This window comes from Phallusia mammillata, chromosome 6, assembly GCF_965637545.1.
Source record: "Phallusia mammillata chromosome 6, kaPhaMamm4.hap1.1, whole genome shotgun sequence".
Lineage (NCBI taxonomy): Eukaryota > Metazoa > Chordata > Ascidiacea > Phlebobranchia > Ascidiidae > Phallusia > Phallusia mammillata.
This window is the reverse complement of record NC_137257.1, coordinates 10,366,413-10,386,569: the sequence shown is the minus strand read 5'-3', so window position 1 is coordinate 10,386,569 and position 20,157 is coordinate 10,366,413. Positions and strand designations below refer to the sequence as shown.

General features: G+C 35.7%; 3 protein-coding genes across 3 annotated transcripts; all 3 read right to left on the bottom strand.

Moving 5' to 3' along the window:
• Window positions 1–1,375: 1,375 nt before the first annotated feature.
• On the bottom strand, window positions 1,376–3,967 carry LOC145234244 (serine protease 55-like). The gene is made up of 5 exons (XM_080098994.1): window positions 3,894–3,967; window positions 3,443–3,628; window positions 2,805–2,929; window positions 2,371–2,504; window positions 1,376–1,639 (listed from the first exon to the last, which is right to left on the bottom strand). Exons 1-5 carry the CDS (start codon window positions 3,965–3,967, stop codon window positions 1,376–1,378), a joined length of 783 nt encoding a protein of 260 aa, XP_079955120.1.
• A 4,149-nt stretch (window positions 3,968–8,116) lies between these two features.
• LOC145233330 (chymotrypsin-like elastase family member 2A) lies at window positions 8,117–13,352 on the bottom strand. Its single transcript, XM_080098040.1, has 9 exons — window positions 13,265–13,352; window positions 12,748–12,844; window positions 12,439–12,488; window positions 11,453–11,581; window positions 11,024–11,159; window positions 10,133–10,327; window positions 9,776–9,900; window positions 8,981–9,108; window positions 8,117–8,368 (listed from the first exon to the last, which is right to left on the bottom strand). The coding sequence occupies exons 2-9, from the start codon at window positions 12,828–12,830 to the stop codon at window positions 8,117–8,119; spliced, it is 1,098 nt and encodes a 365-aa protein (XP_079954166.1). The 5' UTR covers window positions 12,831–12,844; window positions 13,265–13,352.
• A 2,358-nt stretch (window positions 13,353–15,710) lies between these two features.
• LOC145234243 (chymotrypsin B-like) lies at window positions 15,711–20,076 on the bottom strand. Its single transcript, XM_080098993.1, has 8 exons — window positions 19,994–20,076; window positions 19,517–19,563; window positions 18,813–18,938; window positions 18,231–18,366; window positions 17,722–17,898; window positions 16,862–16,986; window positions 16,498–16,628; window positions 15,711–15,992 (listed from the first exon to the last, which is right to left on the bottom strand). Exons 1-8 carry the CDS (start codon window positions 20,074–20,076, stop codon window positions 15,720–15,722), a joined length of 1,098 nt encoding a protein of 365 aa, XP_079955119.1. The 3' UTR covers window positions 15,711–15,719.
• Between the last annotated feature and the right edge of the window lie 81 nt (window positions 20,077–20,157).

Genomic DNA, 20,157 nt, shown 5'->3' with positions numbered 1-20,157 from the left:
TGGGACACTTGAGTCTGTCTAACGGATCACAGGAAATTTCCTGAGAAACTGCATTAATGTTTCGTTTGGGCGCGTTTCATTTGACCAACAGAACCTGCGGGATCAACTACTGCTTGATGTGATTGACTGTACCCCGCGAGGTAATGCGGTCGGTTGCGATCCTAGAGCATCATTCACTATTTTTACCCAAGCGCTTCAATCAATCAATTGAGTTTGGTTTTCGTTACTAAAGCCACCGACGCACCACCGATTGCACATTTGTCGTTTGTTGTTTTTCATTACACATTCGGTGGCTCTAAACCTTGAGGTCACGCCGCTATAAGTCTTCACACATTTTAATGAATGGCTTAATGCAATAACCATAACACTAAAATATCACCTATGAGTTTTCTGCGTTTACACAATGTGTTTTTTATTTAACAAAGACTTGCGCTGTTGGGTAGATTTTGCATATTTCGTCGTGGAACTGGTCACCTGCTACTGTTTGTCTTTATCGTTATGCAGGGTTATCTTTAGATGGAAGCGCGATTGAAATACATCACGAAGACTATCAATCGATCTTCAGGCCGTGCATGTATTGTTCTTTTCCGTTTTGTTTATTTATTTGTGGATTTGTTTATTTATTCATCTGTTGTTTATCGTTAAGCTGTTTTAATTATTTGTCCCTTTAATCTACTGCCTTCACCATGATTTAATGTGAATGACCTGTTTTCATACAAATTTTTTAATTACTAATGTAATAATAATCCAAACTTAGTATTCATATGTAATCACCGTTTTATATGTGTTCTTTCTTCTGGCGCTTGAATCTATTCGACAGGGATACTTCCAGTGGTTTGTCTTCCTGTCTAACCCTCAAAGCAGCTTTTTTTCAGGTTGGTATTTTAGTGCTACTGTTTTTTGTTTTTTTTCTTTCGCCAAGCGAAATAAACTCGACTCAAACTCAAATCACTAGACTTGGTAAGCCTTGTATTTGTTCTGCGTCTGTGGTGTTTTGAGAAATCAAAAAATAAATAAAGTGAAAGTGCAGACTAAGACTAACTGTTTCGTGCTGATTTCACGGTCAGTTTAAATTCATTAATGATTGTTTTTATTGCAGATGTGAATATAAGAAAAAATAAACATATTTACAAGGCAAAAATCGTGGTCGGTAAAGTCCGTCAAAAATAATTTAATTAATGATTTTACATCGTTGGACGGGCTTTAGTTATATATATATATATATATATATATATATATAATCTTACTGTAAGGTAAACTAGACAATTTTGATTGGAGATTTGCTTAAACCGCGATAACAAATGTCCAACTACGCTTTAAGGTGTTGTCAATTTAGTTACCAGTTGCAATTATTGTTCAGTGAAAAATTTCTCCGTTAGTAATTTCTTGTCATTGAGGAACAGGGAGCCTCTCCAGAATTTAACAAGTAAGACATTTGGCTGTCGTATGACGCAGCATATGCGGCAATTTCTACCAATGCGCTGTTTTTTGTGGTTGTTAAATCCGCCAGCACCGTAAAATTTCCATTGCAACCATATTCAGTTGGACGGTGATTAAATGAAAATATGCCTGCCAAGTAATAGCTTGAACAAGGATCATTCTTTTCAAGCTTGCAAAACACGGGACTTCCACTGTCAAGCTGCAAAATAAAGTTTGCTAGGTAAATAACTAGATGAAAACTTAGTTTATACTTATCCGTTAAAATATTTCCCGTCGAACTTGCAAATTTACTTTAAGCTAATCTTTCATAAAAGTATTCGCCGATATATAAACCTTTGCTCTAATCGGTTTCACAAATCGTACCATTGAATATAAATTTGTAACTGGGGTTGGCCCGTAAACCTGTATGAAAAGCCCCGATATATTCGACTTTCAGCGGCCTACCACTCAGCCTGCGCAGCTCAGTTGAGTTGAGTTAAGTTGAGTTGGTACAAATCGTAGCACAATAGCGCTAAAATATTCAATAAGCCAGAAATAGCTGGGCAATGTTGGGACGTTATAGAACGCGACAACGTAAGGGCACAATTGGTGGAAAGATGATAAACGCGCTGCAGTTACGCCGTTATTAAAAAGCGTTATGGGGCAGGAACTCACATTATAGGTTGAGGTTGGCGCATTAGGACATGAAGACCGGTAGGGCACCAGCCCAGGATACGCCCTTGACGTGACTTTAAATTCTACCACAGGGTAGATTTTCCTTTAGCTTTGCCATATATAAATGCTCCACTAACCGCTTGATGCCGCATGGTCCCTTTAATAGGTCCTACATATCAAATTTTAGTTTCTGAGATTTTGAGCAATTTTTTTTAGCTCAGCTCTATTACGCTAGTGCAAGCTTTTGCAAGGATATACTTTTTAGCGTTAACTTACCTCACAACTGACGGTTCGAAAATTACCATTGCTGGCACACAGCAAGTAGCCAGAGTTGTGAAGTTTACCTTCCAAGCATTTGTTGTCAAAGTCAAGTGTAATATTTGCCCATTGCAGCCGACTTGACATGCTGCCTGGAGAAGTTATTAAGATATACACTTAAGACACAGTTTCGATAATAAAACGCTAAACAATTTCTGGCTTTATTTTACCTTTTTTACTATGGTTTGAGAAATATTGCCGCTGCTAATCCATGTTTGTGATATATGAGAGGTAGAATTTGAAATTGTATTTTTCTTTAAGTTTTCAAGATTTAGACAACTGCTTTAGAGTTTGTAATTGGTTGTTTTTCAGGCTCATAACTAGTACTTCCAAGAATTCAAAACAAATATCAAATGCGACTCATGACAACACATTGATTAAACATTATGTACCTTGTTCATTCTGTCCATGTCCGATGCCATAACAGATAGGATCATTCTGACGAGTATCTAGGTTTCGAAGACAGATGCGTGGATTTGTCACTTCTTCTTCCAGAAACAGCAAGGCTAAATCCCTTCTGTGATATTTCACAATACTGTAAATCTATCTAGCAGTTGGAATTTTAATGTATCTCAAAATTAACATATTGTGCCTAAAAAAGGACGATTTAAAATGTAACATGTTTGAAAGAAGTAAAGGAGAGACAGTCAGTGAACGTATAAACAAGCGATTTGAACGATGTCCGTCAGATTATTTGTTAATGTCGTTTCTCGTTAACGTTACAAAATGGTCCACGTGATTATTTTTTACATCGTAGATAGTTTCACGCTTTAGGGAACGCAATTCTACTGCATATAACTTAATTTATACCTACACGTACAAATTTATGTACTAGTTTGTATGTTTTCTGCCGGTGCCTATGCTTAGCTACACAATAACCTTCGTAATTAACGATAAAATCGCAAGTAAAGGTGCAACAATCGAACAATAAACGTTTAAAGCTCAGCAAACTTTTTAGTATTAAATTATCATCAACAAACTTTTGGACAGTTACCGCAAAGAGAACAAATTTGCAGGTGCCTAAACTAACCTTCTAATATACGGTCCAGTCCAATTATCTTCTCTATCAGGCTTTTGATCATCATTTTCTATGATCGTTTTGGAGGGTATGAGACGTTTCAGCTCGGTAACGTAACGTTGCCTGATTCCGTTTCTGTCAATTTCGATATCCGCCTCACCCACCGTCACACGTAGATTTTCAACAGAAGTTTTGTCACTGCGCAATAGGTGATAAAATAGATTTTTGATGTGTTTTTATAAGCAATTACAAGTTGTTTAGGCAGCATAAAATATAACACCCGAAAGAAATAAAGGCACACTGCTCATATTTTTCGACATACAAGACAAAATATATATTTTTTTACGTTTTTATCTTATTTTGAAATATAAGCTTAGATCACTCAGTGACTTGCAAAAAACATGTGACACTGCCCTTGGATCAAATATTTAACTGCCATAGCATTTAATCAGATGAAACTTACTGAATACAATGTCCAGCTGTACCGATGACACTCCCGCTTAGAAGGACGCCGCCGCAGATGTATTTCCATTTCATAGAATTACCTACAAATTTTTTTTGGAAAATGGCCACGGACCAAGGAAACTGTCCACGTCGTGCATTTTTTCCATCCCCTGAAAAAAATCATCTACATGTAAAAAACTTAAGCAAGATTTATTTGCGACATAAGATTGTGCCTGTGTCTGTCGCACACATTAAAGTGTCCCAAGTTGTTGTAATTTTTTTTTTTTTTTGAAATTAAGCGTCTTGGAGGAAGCGTACTGATGCAATTTGAGGTCACATTGCACTGGTATGTCAACGACAATAGCAGTGAATTTAATGCTGGTTAACTGACAAAATGTATTTGTGTTTGTAAACGATAAAATAAACTTTTTATGTAGTCAATTGTTTTAGAACATTATTAAAGATAACTGAAGCTCTGTGGCGCCTCTAAGCGAGGAACCGATGACAAACGCAGGAGTCAAGTACGGATTCATAAAGGATTTGTTGCCAGGTGACGTATAAACAATTCAGGTACAGCAAAATTTAGTATTTTACTGCAGGCTGATTTCCCAAATTATGCCAGACTTGGATCGATTTCAAGCCCGAATATTTATCCACACCCCAGATTAACAACTTAATTGAATATTAACATATCAGGAAATGGCTTGTTTTTCTTATTTTTTTGGTATGACTTTCTGCTCGTTTATATATTGTTGTCTTCATTCTCAATGCATACAGTTTGAAACAAGGAATTTTGCTTGTTGCATTTATAACCAATTTGTTTTGTGGTCGTTATTTTGTATCGTTTGTTGATTTCAAACGTAAAAAAACGCATCGCTTACTTATTCGCTTGTCGAGGAGCTCTTCGTTCCAATTTTTTATCCGCCTTTTCCTCTTGCAGCAGGTTTGCCCACAAGAAATGCACTTAAAGTCGTAGCTCATTGTAAATGCTGTTGACGGGTAATAACCTGCAAGCAACGTGGTAACTTGGAAACTTTGTGGTATTACAAAGTTGTAAGTCAGCGTGGATTTGGGATTCAGTTTGAATAAAACGTAGATGATTTGGGTCATACTTTACAAAGTAAATCCAATTGTTCGAAATAATCTGGGCTTAATAACACCTTTTTCAAATCAAGTTTGGACCCGGTTTACAAGAAAACAAAATAAACGCACCCAGCAAGTATAACGGGTGTTTTCAAGGAATTTTGTCCATATGTTTATAAATCCAAATATTTTAATATTTGTTTTAAGTGTCGGTAGGTTAACTAACCTCGTGAACAAACACTTCGTTTGACATTCTGAGATCTAAAAAACGTATTGTTGAAAAGAAATAATCAAATAAACAAGGTAACTTTACGCATGTTGAAGCAATAAGTTTTTCGTCACCCGAACTTCTGAATTAGAACGAAATTAGAATTTTTAAAACCAACATAAATAATTAGTTTCATCGAACGTGACAAGAGCTTTATCTATTATTAACCGCAAAAATTTTGGCAAGACAGGTTTGTATTTTACTTTACACAGTTTACAAATGTGTACAACCATGTCCATTACTTGGCATTTCTCAAGTTTTTTTAATCAATGTTATGTTACAACTACATGATCCTTTGTTTTGCAAATGCTAGCTAGACCTGCTCAGTTTGTTGCATCATACAAGTTTATTGCTTACCGTATGTTTGGCCATATTCCCGACTTTGGTTCAACGAAAAGAAGAATATTGACAAACACCAAGGCAAACAATTCAATTCGAACCATTCTTGATTCCCCTAGTAAAAAAATACAAATTTACCATGAGGCAGGCAAACTAAAAATATATAGAGTGACGATCAGGCCGAAACTTCAGGACACACGTTTTAGTTAACGAAGGTTCGCTTTTGGGCGTGAACTTGTCGGTGTTAATATACATCGTTATTTGACAAACTCGCAAAAAGTGTCACTGACAGAGGGAACCTACAGTAACATTAAAAGAGGAAAGACTATAGTTTTAACTACGTTACAAATCTATAATCGGAGCATGGGCTTCCGAATAACCGTCATTACAACACAACTACTTTACCTTTCAAGAATTCTCTTCTGTCCACACTTTTTGATGTTTTATCGATATTCCACCAAATCAACCTGAATATATACTGACATAACAGGAAATTGAACCAGGTAAACATGACCACAATTAATTCGGTTGATACCTTATGGTAACATCTTGGTTTCCTCTGCCGCGTGTTTCGTTTGTGGTTTGTTTCATAGGTCAATGCAGATGAGTACCAATATGCTTGGGCAAATGCGTTTAAAAATTTACAAACAAGTTTGGTTTCACAGTGTTGTTTTTCTATTTTATCAAACTTTTTGCTGATAAAAAGCGCACACGACGAACCTCCCATAAACAGAGCATCAACTCTTTTTGAATTATTATTGATGTCCAAATACATTTTTGTGAATGCGTTTTATTGATTTTGCATTATAGCTTGTAGCTTGTATTATAGCTTTTATTATAATTTGATCTGGTAAAGCCAAATATTTTTCATGCTTCTTCCTACGTTGTTATCGAATAGGCTTGATCAAGTCAGAGTGGTAATTGAGCATGAAATTGGGACTCGAACTCGGTCAAACTCAACCGTACAAAACTCGAACCGAAACCAAGCTGGAAAAAATGAGTCAAAAATGATGCCGAGTGTAAAGTAATGCTCGAATCAAGCTCGTCGCATTTCAACGCAAAACCAAACCTTACCACAAATATTAGTTCATGTTTATTAGTTTCAATTTTGACGTACTAAAACTACAAATGTGATTTATTTTAAAGTACCGTTTCAACTTCTTGTTGAGGGTAAGCTTTATTGGGTTTAGGTATACTGTCTGTTGTAACAATTAACTGTTTGTGTTTCTGATTTGGCCAAGCTACTACAATAATTATCATATATATCAGTGTTTTGTATTCGTTAAATTATTCAGTTGAAAGAATGTGTCATTTGTGTTTGTATCGTTTTTATTAGTGGTCATAGAGCAGTTGCCCGCGAACAGTTGGTATTTACTGTCTTAATGTCTTTGTAACACATAATTTTACCACTAAATGTGCAGCACAGAACCAGCAATGACCTAAGGATTTTCTGTTTCAACGAGCAAGTATGAGGAATTAGGCCAAGAACAAAATACCATCCAACCACTACAGGAAATACAAGGTGCCTAAAATGTACCGCTACGATCTCGTTTAAGAAGAATTTAAATGATTTACCAACCACAAAACCAACCCAAGTCTGTGGCTGATTTACATTTACTGACCTGCTGACATTTTGCTCTTCATAAAATCGCGCTGCGGTTCTCATAAACCACAATTCACCTTCTAGTAGGCGTAACAAGAATAGTGTACCCATCTTAGTTTGATTTGGTGTAAAATTCCAATATGTGACTTTCGTCTAACAAATCTAGTTTATATTTTCATTAAAGAAAAACAAAATAGCAAGTGTCAAAACTAATGCGTTCACCATTATAAATATATTTCAATTTATCTTATTGTAATACGATGGAACGTTTTAAACATCTTCAAACGTTAGATAACTAAGGTATCATATTTCTATGTGATTGTGGAAAAAGTGATGTGGTTTTATTGATATTGTTTCTATTCATTAAAGGCATGTATTGTTGTTTTGTGCTAAGGTGTGTTAAATGTGTACAGTAGCATTGTTAGCTACAAAATCTGATCTTTTCCAAGGGCAAGTTTAGCGTTTCAGAATAAACCAACAGTACAAACGCCAGCACCACTACCATGTCTCTTCTTTGTGATTACATGCTGCAGAAGCTGCAAAGACAATAAATTCATTCCGTGTAATGTAAAGACAAACTAAACCAAAAATATGTACAAGGCGGTAATCATGGTCAAATACGTTTCCGGTCCGATAAAGCTTAGCACAACGAAAATAATAAAATAATAAAGTACAACAACACTAAGATATGGCATAAAACATTAAATCATAGGCGGTCGTGGGTATTTAGTATTAGGATATGATACACGATAATTTGTAGATCACGAAGGTTTTCAACTTGGTGTGAAAATACTGCAAACACGTACAGAAAACAAGGAAAGTCATGACTGCATGAAAAGGTCATTGTAAACGTCAGTGTTTTGTTCGACTGAAAAGACGTGATTTGAAACAATACACCACACGCATTGAAATAAACAACAAACTTATTGTAACATGTGCCTATATTTATCTAACACCGATGTTCATTATCCCCATTCTCATCTGCTTGCTGAAAGTAATCTAGTTTAGATGCAGAGAATACGTCATGTTGAATAGTTTGCTCCTCGATAGCGTTATTTAATAAGTTAGTGACCACCGAAAAATTTCCATTGCAATAACCATTGTACGATATTGGCTTGAAGGAAAATATACCAGCAAGAAAGAAGCTTGAGCATTCATCTCCAGGGTCGATTCGGCAAACCACTGGGCTCCCGCTATCCATCTAAATTAATGCAAACCGGTCAAAATGATAACCAGACCGTACATTAAACATTGCCCTCAAACTTGTCAGTATTGAGCAAGACAATCGCTTTAAATTAGAAGTGTTTAAATGACTGTTATAATGCCCTGCCCTACTTCGTTATATGGTGCATATCCAAGAAAAAAAATACAGTCTTATGCCTAGGTGGAATAACGTTCAATCTAATAAGTTGTGGTTACGTCTTGTATTCCAAAGTTACATGATTTGTTGAGTACACATGAAACGTACAAATGGCGTGACCACAACTTACGTTTCACGAGGTTCAAACCCAGGACACTCCCGGGGACGAATCCCGATCAGGGTGTAATATCTGCATCTGGGTCAGGCGCGCCGGACCATTTGGCCAAGTTCGTGCCCGATCACAACTTTTTTTTTCACGGGGTTCGAGCCCAGGACACTCCCAGGACGGATCCCGATCCGTTTTTTTATGTCTGTATATGGGTCAGGCGCGCCAGACCATTCGGACAAGTTCCTTACCGACCACAATTTTTTGATAACATAAAAAGTTGATTTAGCAAACTTGAACGGTTATTGATTTGTTGCTATTTAAGCCACATTTTGGTAAATACATACTTGGCAACTGGCGGTTCTTTCTTCAGGTCCTGTGGCACACAACATGTGGCCATTGGATATTTCAATACAACTGTTACTAAAGTCTAACTCTACCCTGGTGAATCGCAGTCTACTTGATATGTTTGGTTCTAAACAACAATATTATTTAATACTTTGATCCTAGTAAGTTAAACACATGTGTAATTGCAAATGAAAGCCAAAACAGTTTCGATTGTCTTTTAAAACGGTATATTATCTGTGTAAAAGCATGAAGCCATTACAAGATAGTTAAGCTTATGTACTTCGGTCCATGGGCGCCGCCAGAAAATTTTGCAAGAGGGGGCAAATCTTGGCTGATACTTTACCGCATCAAGAATTTGTTACATATGAAGCCATACATCGTGTACTTCACTATTGAGTTGCCTAAGAGTTAAAGCATTTAACGATGTAACAAATCCCCACGCTGCCACTTTAATTAGGTTTGCTGCAAAATATGTTAAATTGAGGTACAGTGAAATTCCAGGGGGGGGGCAAGTGCCCCCTCTTGCCCCTACGTGGCGGCGCCCATGCTTCGGTCTATAATGTTTTGTCACCGGCTGCACTGATGAAATTGTGTAGGTCGAAAATAGGTCCCTGTCAGCAGCGGCTAACGCATCAATTGTGTTTTGTTAAGGTTAGTTTTTCTCGAATTAATAAAACAACAGCAAAATATCTGCGCTGTGATTATGATTTAACAGTCAAAAATCCACTAAGGATGGAATTCAACAAGATTTGCACGCTGGGAAAAAAGCAAACAAATAAAACTAATAATACTACCTGTCCCTGTATACCCATGACCGATTCCATAACATACAGGTTCCCTCGGCCAGGTTTTTGCTCTTCGAATACAGATTCTAGGTTTGTTCACTGACTTCGCAAGTTGAAGTATGGCGAGATCATCCCTACAAACGTAATTTCGCGTTAGTTACACAAGACTGCTGCATATAACGAGACAAATGTTTCAATGTATTTTTAAGTGCTAAACAGTTTACTATTTTTTGCCATTTTTTTTATTTTGTAAAGCGATATCTAATTTTCATTAAATATGAAGGGGCAATTCAATGAACCAAAAGTTTATACAAAACGCGTACATCTCCAGCAAATTGTTATTTGTAATAATGAATCATTAATTACCCTCTGATGTTTCCGATTTTGTTGCCACGTAGATTTAACGTAGGCTTCACCAATATGTGACTACCATCTACACTGAGATCCCTCAAAAGTTGTAATCTGCGTTTTCTTAATCCTGTTTCCCTATCCACGTGAATGTTATTTTCCCCGATTGTTACTCGTAAGGTGTTGTCGATATCGTTCGTCGTTTCGTCTGGGCTAAAATTAAAATTTGCAGAAAGTTGATTTGGTGCCAAAAGTACTTTTGTTGTTTTGATATTGCAATCTTTGTTGTGTGCATCGTAATGCGCATCAAATGACGGCAAAACGTGTTAGCATTGTCTTTTGCTTATGAGTAATATTCAGTGAAAAGTTTACTTTTATTAATATTCATGTTCGGATTAACATAACCTACAGGCAAGATATATTCATTCAGAGTTGTAAGTCGGGCCAAGTTCGGGTTCCGACTGGTATCAGGGCCGGGTTTGGACTAGGGTTTCTTAAAAAAAACGGACTCGTTTCGGGCCTGAATGTACACGTTGTGTCAGCATTTTTTTTAATAAATTGAGCTAGCTAAGTAGCCAGTTGCTGGTCCTGACCTAATGTCGGACCTTCTAAAAACCATTCGGGTTCGTGTCGGGTTGCAGTTTCAGGACCGTTTACAACTCTGTATTCATTATCGGCAACAGCCCAGAAGCGTTGAATATCCTACAGACAAGGTAGATAAAAATTACAATGTATCGAAAAGTACAATCCATTTTGCAAGTTAGTGTTTCTATGTTAAGTAGGTTCATGAATATCATCGTAAGAGCCGGAAATTTCGAGTCAAATTCAGATTACAATATAAATCCGCTTTTGTTCATTAACCAAACTGTATGATTACTATATTGTGTTAACCAAATTGCAGTTACTTACATGCAATGAGCGGAGGTAGCAATTTTGTTGTCACTGAGCAACACTCCACCGCAATGAAATTTCCAACCAATGGGAGTTCTTTTAAAAATGGCTACTGACCATGGAAACTGACCTATTTTTGTTTTTCTTCCATTTCCTGCACAAAAGGTTGGGAATTTGGAAATGCGGTTGTTTACAACGTAAGCGTTTTAACATGAAATAAAAACCAATTACAAATGTAATTGAATGCTGTGAGAGCAAATGTTTAGCTTCACCTTGCAATGTATATGATAATAATTTAAATTTAGGCAACCCCTTTATTAGAGTGGTGCTTTATTGTATGTTGCGTTTTACTGGTGTTGCCAAAGAGAAAAATGCCTTTCAAAAGTTCCGTCAAACATCTTATGCCGTTTGTTTGGTTTGCAGCAGCAAACCAACTGAATTACTTACTGATTCTCTTGGCAAACTGTTCATCGTCACTGTATTGTTTTTTCTTGCAGCAGGTCTGTCCGCAGGATATGCATTTGGATGTGGCACCTTGTAAATATCTTGCAGTAAAGCGCGTGGACGGAAGGTAACCTTTAAGGAAAAATAACTTGTTATCTTCTATAAGATTATGCGGTGGGTATCGATTTTTAGGGGAAAAAATTAGGTGGATCTGAAAAACCAAATTAAATGGATAACTTGCTCACGTCTGAACAGAGAGATTTGGCTTTTAAAAGCGTAATCATATGATAGATCGTGGTTACAATGCTCAGTAGCTAGCAGCCTTGAGTTTGGCTGACAAAAGGGTAAGGACCCCACCTAGTGGAGCGACTGTCTATTCGCATATCAGATACACATGGCTCTGATCCAACGAAAATGGTTCTAGGTTCTTTTAGGCTTTTATTAACACTATTCCTACCATTTGACCCTATTCTTGCTTTTTTAAATATTAAAACAAATTGAGTGATGTTGGTATGCCTGTTTTAACTAAAAATGCCGCAATAAACAAGGATGATCGCAGTTATGAATTTCTGTTCATTTTAACCGATTACTGGTCAACATGGCGAGCCCCTACTACACAAAGCTAAAATTTGCAGCATACGGGGCAAGCAAACAGTTCTTGTAATTCGACTTTCGGCGCCCTAAGCTCTGGGCCTGTGTATCTCATTTGGTACACTGCGAGTGCCGGAAAGAATCCTGTGGTGTTCGAAATCCACAGCAGGCTAGGTTTTGCTAGCCTACGTCTTACCATGTTAAAATTCTTGTGACGCCTAGGTGTACCGTATTATGATACTTTTAACTGAAATTTTCTTTCATCCGAAGAAATTATTTACTTTTTGAAATTATACAAAAAAAGTTTTTGAATTAAAAACCTTTGTTATATTTTGTCAGCATGCGATTTTAATTTTCTTTGTAAGACAAATAGTCGGCGACAATGGAAAGTTTCTCACCTATTGGGCAAGTAGACCGTTTGTTCCTGTAAATATACGAACGGAAGTCCCTGACAAATGTAAATGGTTATTGAGTAGTTTTATGGGTATTTTTGCAGTATTGAACTTTCACTTTTTCTAAATAGCATCAGATATTTTTTCCGATAAAACCACAAGCGTGGAACACTATACACGGATATGTTCATAAGTTCAATGAGAAAATTAACGACCCAAACAAACTTAAAAAGCGACATGCTTTATTTACATAACGTTCGGCAAATGCTTGTGTTATAATCAGTGATAAAAACAACCGTTTTGTAACATGCTCACCTCAGATACGTGCTTTCATAGGGAAAGGACTGACTGACAGCCACAATGAAGGGCAAGACTAAAGTAATGGTTTGTAGTTTCATCTTGGACGTTATATCTAAAAATGAGCAGAAGTACTTGCATTTCATGACAATATATTGCAGTAAATAAAAAACACTAAATCGTATTCTTCTATTGTTTCGTGGATAAAGTTATTTTACTTGAACAGCGCCGCCAGAATAATTAAATCAAATAGGAACGGGTAACGTTAACATGTTTTCTGAACTGCACAAATAACATTTTTTCATTTGATTACGCATGACAAAAAATATGCAAACATGCAGCAAATAGGGCTTTTCGATAAAATATAACAAAGTGGTGACATTATGTCTTAAACCCTGGCGGTATTTATGTACAGCAATTACATAACCATCAAAATTAACGGTTTGGCAAAAGAATCTGTAATATGAACCATGACCATAAATCAAAATTACACTATTTCGTTAATCCGAGAACAATAAAGCAATAATTTACTTACTTTAAATTCTTTTGTTTGATGACTCTTCTGCTTGTAATTTGTAGCTCACAGTTGGTACTCTTATATACAGTCCTGACGGATATATGTAAACCGCAGAACAAAAATTGATATGAAATTGATATGAAAGGTTTCTTAGTACCAACATTTTTTTTTAATTTTGCCATGTCCGCTGTTTTAAGAATAATCTGACAGCAACACGACAAGAATAGATAATGGTTTTTATTTCAAGACTACCCTTTCGATGGAATTATAATGCCTCAACCTATAGCTAAACCGCGCCGTGGTTTCATTCGGTCAAAATGCGATCTTCAAAATGGCTTTGGAAATTTATTTAACCGCATGACACTGCTATTCCGAAATTTGATTCATGCTATTATTGCGTCCTTAGAACGTGATTTTATAAATTTGAGGGTCATTACCGGTTGATCTGAATAGCATTTTCCCTTGGTTGAAAATCGAACAAAATACATGTGTGTCCTTTACATCAACCCATATCTCCATTTGGGCTGATTTAAGACCATTTGATTTTAGTTTCTGACCGTTATGTAATGGATATCTTACCAAACGTTACTTAAAGCCAACTGCTGACTGTGATGTTATATTGTGTACGGGGTTGAAATGTTTTTTTTCTGCTAAAAGCCACATGATTTTTTTGCCATTTTTAGGTAAAAGGTTTTGCCTTTTTAAGATTAGTTAACACTCGGCCTTTGCCTTATCATCGAATCCATGCCTGACAATGTGATTGATTTACAAATACTTTATCTCATTGTAGTTGCATCACAATAATTTCAAAGTGTTGAAATATGGTACATTGCGATGTAACAGCAATGCTGTGAAAACTTTTGACGTAAAAATCAAGGTTGGCCCGATACAAAGCTTTCAATCTGTTACCGGTGCCTGATAATTTACAAAAAAATATATTGCGATCTGAACCGGTACTTGACTACGTATAAAATGCATTAATCAGTTGAAAAATTTGGTTCATTTTTGACCAGGGTCTGCCCGTATTGTATGGGACAAGGCAAAACTGTTATCAAAAAGTAATAAACTACATACTAAATACGTTTGTTAAGAAATTCCTTGGGTCAACTTGAAAGAATCTAAGGTGTGTTGCTTGTAGCGATTTTTAGATGTTTTTGTGCAGATTTGCAATAGGCATTGTTTAGTGTCCGTTTGTAAAGCCTCGTATTGGCTTAAATTAGATCCTAACCTCAGTTAAGGTCCAATTACTTGCAGCGCAAAGTAGCCATTGCTTAACAAGTTAAACGCTTATACATTTTTGTTGTGTTTTGTAATTCTTACATACTGAATGTTGGGAATATTGCTGATTCGGTAAATCATTTCCGACACGTATCATATGTTCCCAGAAGAAAACAGCAAACGTCTCAAACATACGAAGATATTGTAATAAACTTCGCAAAGTAGTGTGTCAAAAATGTCAGGCGATAGAATCTTTTAGCCGTTTGCATAGCCATTGGTATTTGTTGCGATACCCTAGAAGTATAGTGCGTACCATTTTAGCACTGGTATTGGTATCGGCGGCGATAGAGTATTATCGGTCCAACTCCAGTGTAAATCTCGTGATATACAGTTGAAATAATGAATGCAAATCAATATACATTTAGAATTGCTAGATTTATTAACTTTTAAGGTTTGAAGTTTGAAGTACTTCTATAATCTTATTTGGCGTCAGTGTGTGCCACTGAATCAGTTTAAATCAAAGTATAATTGAGAATCGACAGTCTCTATTGCTAAACAATAGCCTTTCGCGCACAATCGTAATGTTTTTGTGTTATCTGTGGTGTCACAAGCGGTCGTTGGATCATTGTCATGCGCGATTTTGCTTTTTCTAAAAATACACATTCAGGATTAAGGACCGCAAGCCCTCGAACCAATGGCAAAGAGACAGTTTTAAAGTTTGAGAACCACTGTTCTAGGTTGATTTGTTGTTCAGGGTAACAAAAACAGCTGCCCCGATACGCTGTACTGCTACGAAATTACCAATATAAAAAGCAACATACCTTCATTACCTCCGTTTAATGAATAAAGAATGTAAGTCAAGAGTATTTACAGAGCAAAATTCATGGTCAAAATACGTTTCCAGTCCGTTAACGCATACCGCAGATAACATTGCATTAAGCAAAGGCATAGACGAAAAATAAAAAAAAGCTCTATGTTTTTACAAAAATGTTCGTCAGCATTGGACAAGTCAACGATGTTTGTGTTTTAAATTTAGTCTTTAAAAAATATACAATTCAAGACCTCGAAAAAAAATGGAATCTTTATGCTTCATGCTACGTTTGTTAACAATTGTTAATTTAAATGCTTTAGTCGACTGAACACTACAGCTGGTGGCAATACAACGATGCCATCTAGTAAGAAGTAAAATACAAAAGGTATTTGAATGAAAATCCATGTGTTTTAGCACATAAACAATTCACAGAGTTAGTACAACTTAATAAAACATGTGTCCGTGATTTGTCAAACTCCGTACACACTGTTGATCGCCATGTTCGTACATAAAAGGTTCTGTAATTTGAGCTGATGTGAATACGTCATGATGAATGCTATTTGAGTTCTTATTTAATAGATTGGTGAGCACAGAAAACTTTCCGTTACAATGGCCATTCTGAGGTGTCGGTTTGAAAGAGAAGATACCAGCGAGAAAGTAGCTTGAACAGTCGTCTTCAGGGTCAATTCGACAAATCACAGGGCTTCCGCTATCCATCTAAAATTTGCACATACATGTAAACTTGAAAACAGCGCCTAGTAGTGGTTTAATGAACGACATTATAAATGAGAACCTAATATGAATGCGAGGGTGACAATTATGTTTAAAGTAAAGTAAAAAAGTAAAAAAGTAAAGGCGTCTGGAAGCTATGTTAAGCAAAGTTGTAAGTCGCCATACTATTTCGGTCTGGTTCGGGTTCGGACTTGGTTTGACAATAAAACACGCTTAATTCGGCCTCACCCAATATAATTTTTATTAACCAGCTTGTGTCGGGTTGATTCGGGCAGCGTTTGGTCCGACCCAACTAAGGTGTAAAAGACTCATTTCGGTCATTGATAAATGTCTCCGGACATAAATAATTTTATTTTATAACTGATTGCTTGCTGAATAATATCCAGGAAGGGGGTAAAGAAATTAAAACGTGCAGAAGTCTAAATTGTAAAAAAAGTAGCTTTCATTTTTTTTGTACGACACGTATTGTTCCCCTTTGGTACACACTAACTTGGCAACTGGCCGTGTTTTCGTTGTCTTTCGTTGTGGCACATATCATGTCTTCATTCCATGAGCCTATACAGCGGTTGTTGAAGTCTAATTCCACTTCGGTATATTGCAGCTTACGGGACATAATATTATCTAAGCAACCAACAAAAGAAAGCAAAGTAAGTTATTTGCTTGGCTTGATTTTAAAACTGCAGATATATGTTTCGAAGTTAAAAATGTAATAAAGTTGCTTGCTTGTCTCAATAGGCGTTGTTGAGTTAAGGTCGATTTTGTTTGGTCTTAACTAACCCTAAGGGATAACCTTTGACTTGTAATGCCCATCTTAATAAATCACAATAAATAAAAGCAAAAGTAAACCAATGTACCTTCTCTTGTATAGCCGTGACCAATACCGTAACATTTAGGTGCCTTTGGCCAATCTCTTGATCGTCGAATACAGATTCTTGGATTGTCAACCGGCTGGGCAAGTGTAAGAATGGCAAGATCATGACTGCATGTTGATGTAACGTTATAATGTAGGCCTACCATACGTCCTCTTTTTGGAGGACATGTCCTCCTTTTTAACAAAAACCAAGTTGTCCTCCGAGGACAAGAAAAAGTGCCCAAATGTCTTCCTTTTTAAAGAATTTCTGATTTACCGAATACACAAGTAACAATTATGCCTTTGAAAACATCCAAATATACTTCTTCAGCTGATTTTTTTTAAATACAGGTGGATTTTACATTTTTTGAGAATACAAGCTTTCAACTTTATCCAAACATATAATTCAATACCATCTAATTTCTAAAGCTTTTATTTTTTGGGGGCCCTTGAAGTATGTTTTAATGTTCTATTTAACAATGTGTCCTCCTTTGTGGGGATGAAAATATGGTAAGCCTATTATAGTGCTGAAAATCTGGTAACATTTTGGAATCTACAGAGGACTTTAATTTTGAATTAAATCACAGTTAAACTTAACCTATGTTTCCCCGCACGATAAGGCATTTTGAGTTGTTAGTAAAGCAATTTTGTACATTTTTCTTTTTTCATCTGATATCACGTTCTTTAGGAATTAAAGTGTTTTAAAAAGCTTAGAGAGGAATTTGACAAAAAAAGGTTTGGAACTACTGTTTTAAATACAAATCTGTCTATCAATTTCTTAGAACACGAAATTACGTAAATCAGCTTTATAAAATTGTGAAAAAACATGTTAGTTTATATTTGCAATACTTCTTTAATAATTACCCTCTGATTTTGCCATACGTATTGCCGGGTAGATGCGCTTGTGTGTATACCATTTTGTAACTGTAGCTTAAAGTTTTTAGGTTGCGTTCATCTATTCTTACTCCTGTTTCGGGATTCACGTGGATATCGTTTTCTCCAATCGTTACTCGCAGATTCGTTTGTACGCCGTTATCAGGTCTGCAAAAATCGTGTTTGTGATCATAACATCAGAGTAATTTTTCAAATATGTTTTAAACATGTAGTTTGTCTTTAAACAATGTAAATATTGCGACAGTATACAACATTAATTTTAGCTTTCTCGGTATGAGTTTACGAATCAATGACAAAATAGCTAAATTACAAAAAAAAAACATTGATGTATGTTTAAACAGTTTATCGAATGCTATGAGGGGTCAAAAAAGGTTATACAAGTTAATATAGATCGCACCAACAACAGTTCGGTTAACATCGAACATGAAACGAATTAAACTAGTTGTGTTTAGAAATGTTTCGAACATTTTAATACTTACATGCAGTGAGCAGCTGTAGCTATTTTATTGTCACTAAGCAACACTCCCCCGCAAAGAAATTTCCAACCTCTGGACGTTGATTTGAATATAGCTACGGACCAAGGAAACTGACCAGTTTCTGCAAATTGTCCATTCCCTATGCAGAATGCCATCACCGTTAAGTATCATTACGTGTGGCCCCTCTTTAGTTATTTTTTATCAGATTCAGGGCAATATGCTGGATACTGAAAAAATATTCCATTTTTGAATTTTAAACCCATTTTTTTGTTTTTTCGATGCTTTTTGCTTTACAGAAGCTTTGTGTTTTATGACATGTTACTATCCTGATGAAGGCGTCTCATATTGGACATCAAAACGTCATTATCAATTACATTTTTTTTTATTTAATGTTAGTACAGCATGCCTGTTACCAATAACTGATTTACTTCATATGCTAAGATAAACATATTCATACTGGAATCAGCCCTGAAGCGTCGATGCATTTCAGCGATCACGGCATACATATCGATAAATTGATTTACTTCGTATGTTTAGATTAATTACACTCATCATGTGGTTTACTTAACTATCTGGTTAACATACATATTCGCTTGTCGATCTGTTTGTTGTCGCTGTTTCGATTTATCTTGCAGCAGGTCTGTCCACAGGAAATGCATTCGATTGTTTCCAAGCCATACCACGCAGAAAAATTTGTGGATGGTGTGGAATCTTAATTTGTAAAAATGTAACAAATATTACCATCATGCTATATTACCTTTTATTTGGTCTAACAAAAGTTTTAGAGGGCAATATTTGACTTTTCGAAAACCAATATATTTATAGACGATTAGTGTTGTATGAAAAAAATAATGCCGATGGCAACTCGTTTTAAGGAAAAACAAATCATTCGATGTAAAAACAAAATATAATCGCAGTTGTTCCTAAATAAAACGGTAAACATGCTACCTATATACGAAAACAAAAAGTGGAATGAAGTATTTCTTTTTTTTGTAACTTATTTGCTTAAAATTTAAAACTGTGATAGCACCACAAACATACAAACTACAGGTGATTTAACAAAATAAACTTTTTCTCGCCTAAACCAGTTCTTAAGTCATTTTAAAACCTTTCTTTGATTTTTTACATTTTTTTTATTTCCAAAAAATTTACCCGGTATCTAATAGCAAGTTTGTTTCAATTTGTGCTTGCGTTTTTGGTGTTTAAACTAATTCATATAACCCATAGCACTTATATTTAAATTTTATAAAAAAAACAGCAAACTTTCAGAAAAAGGGTAATTTTTTTACCTATAGGGCATGTATGCCGGTTCCGTTTCGTGGGCGACCGAAAATTCCTGCAAAAAACATATTTTAAAAATACACAAAGAAATACTAAAAGAATTAAAGACAATTTGCAACTCAATTCGTTCATTCGTCTAAAAGGTTCTTAAGAGAGATGAAAACTACAATATGCTTCAATAGAACGCAACATAGGGTGCATTTTAAACAGTACAGTCTTTGGTGACAACTTTAACATTAATTTGATTGCTTTGATCTTTGCTATTTTCTTTTGTTTTTTAACATTCTGGTCGAATAAAGTGTATTTATCTTCAAAAAAGGTATCCAAAAAATTCACTTCTGACTACATTTTTAAAGGATCCAACTCAAATTTGCCCAGACATTCCATGCCATCGGACGTTTCAAATTTCGTAACTTATTGCGTATTTACCAGTTTATACCCCTCATGGAAATTATTTTATTTCGCACTTTCGCCTTTTTACCAACCTTAAATACGTGCTTTTGTGAGGGAACGACTGACTAAGAGCAAAAAAGCAGAACATGATGAAAGTTGTGATTTTCCTCTTCATTTTTGACGACTTGTTCTAAACAATCTAAATAGAAAGTATACTTAATGATATACTAAAAGTATACTAAAAGCAATGATTTCG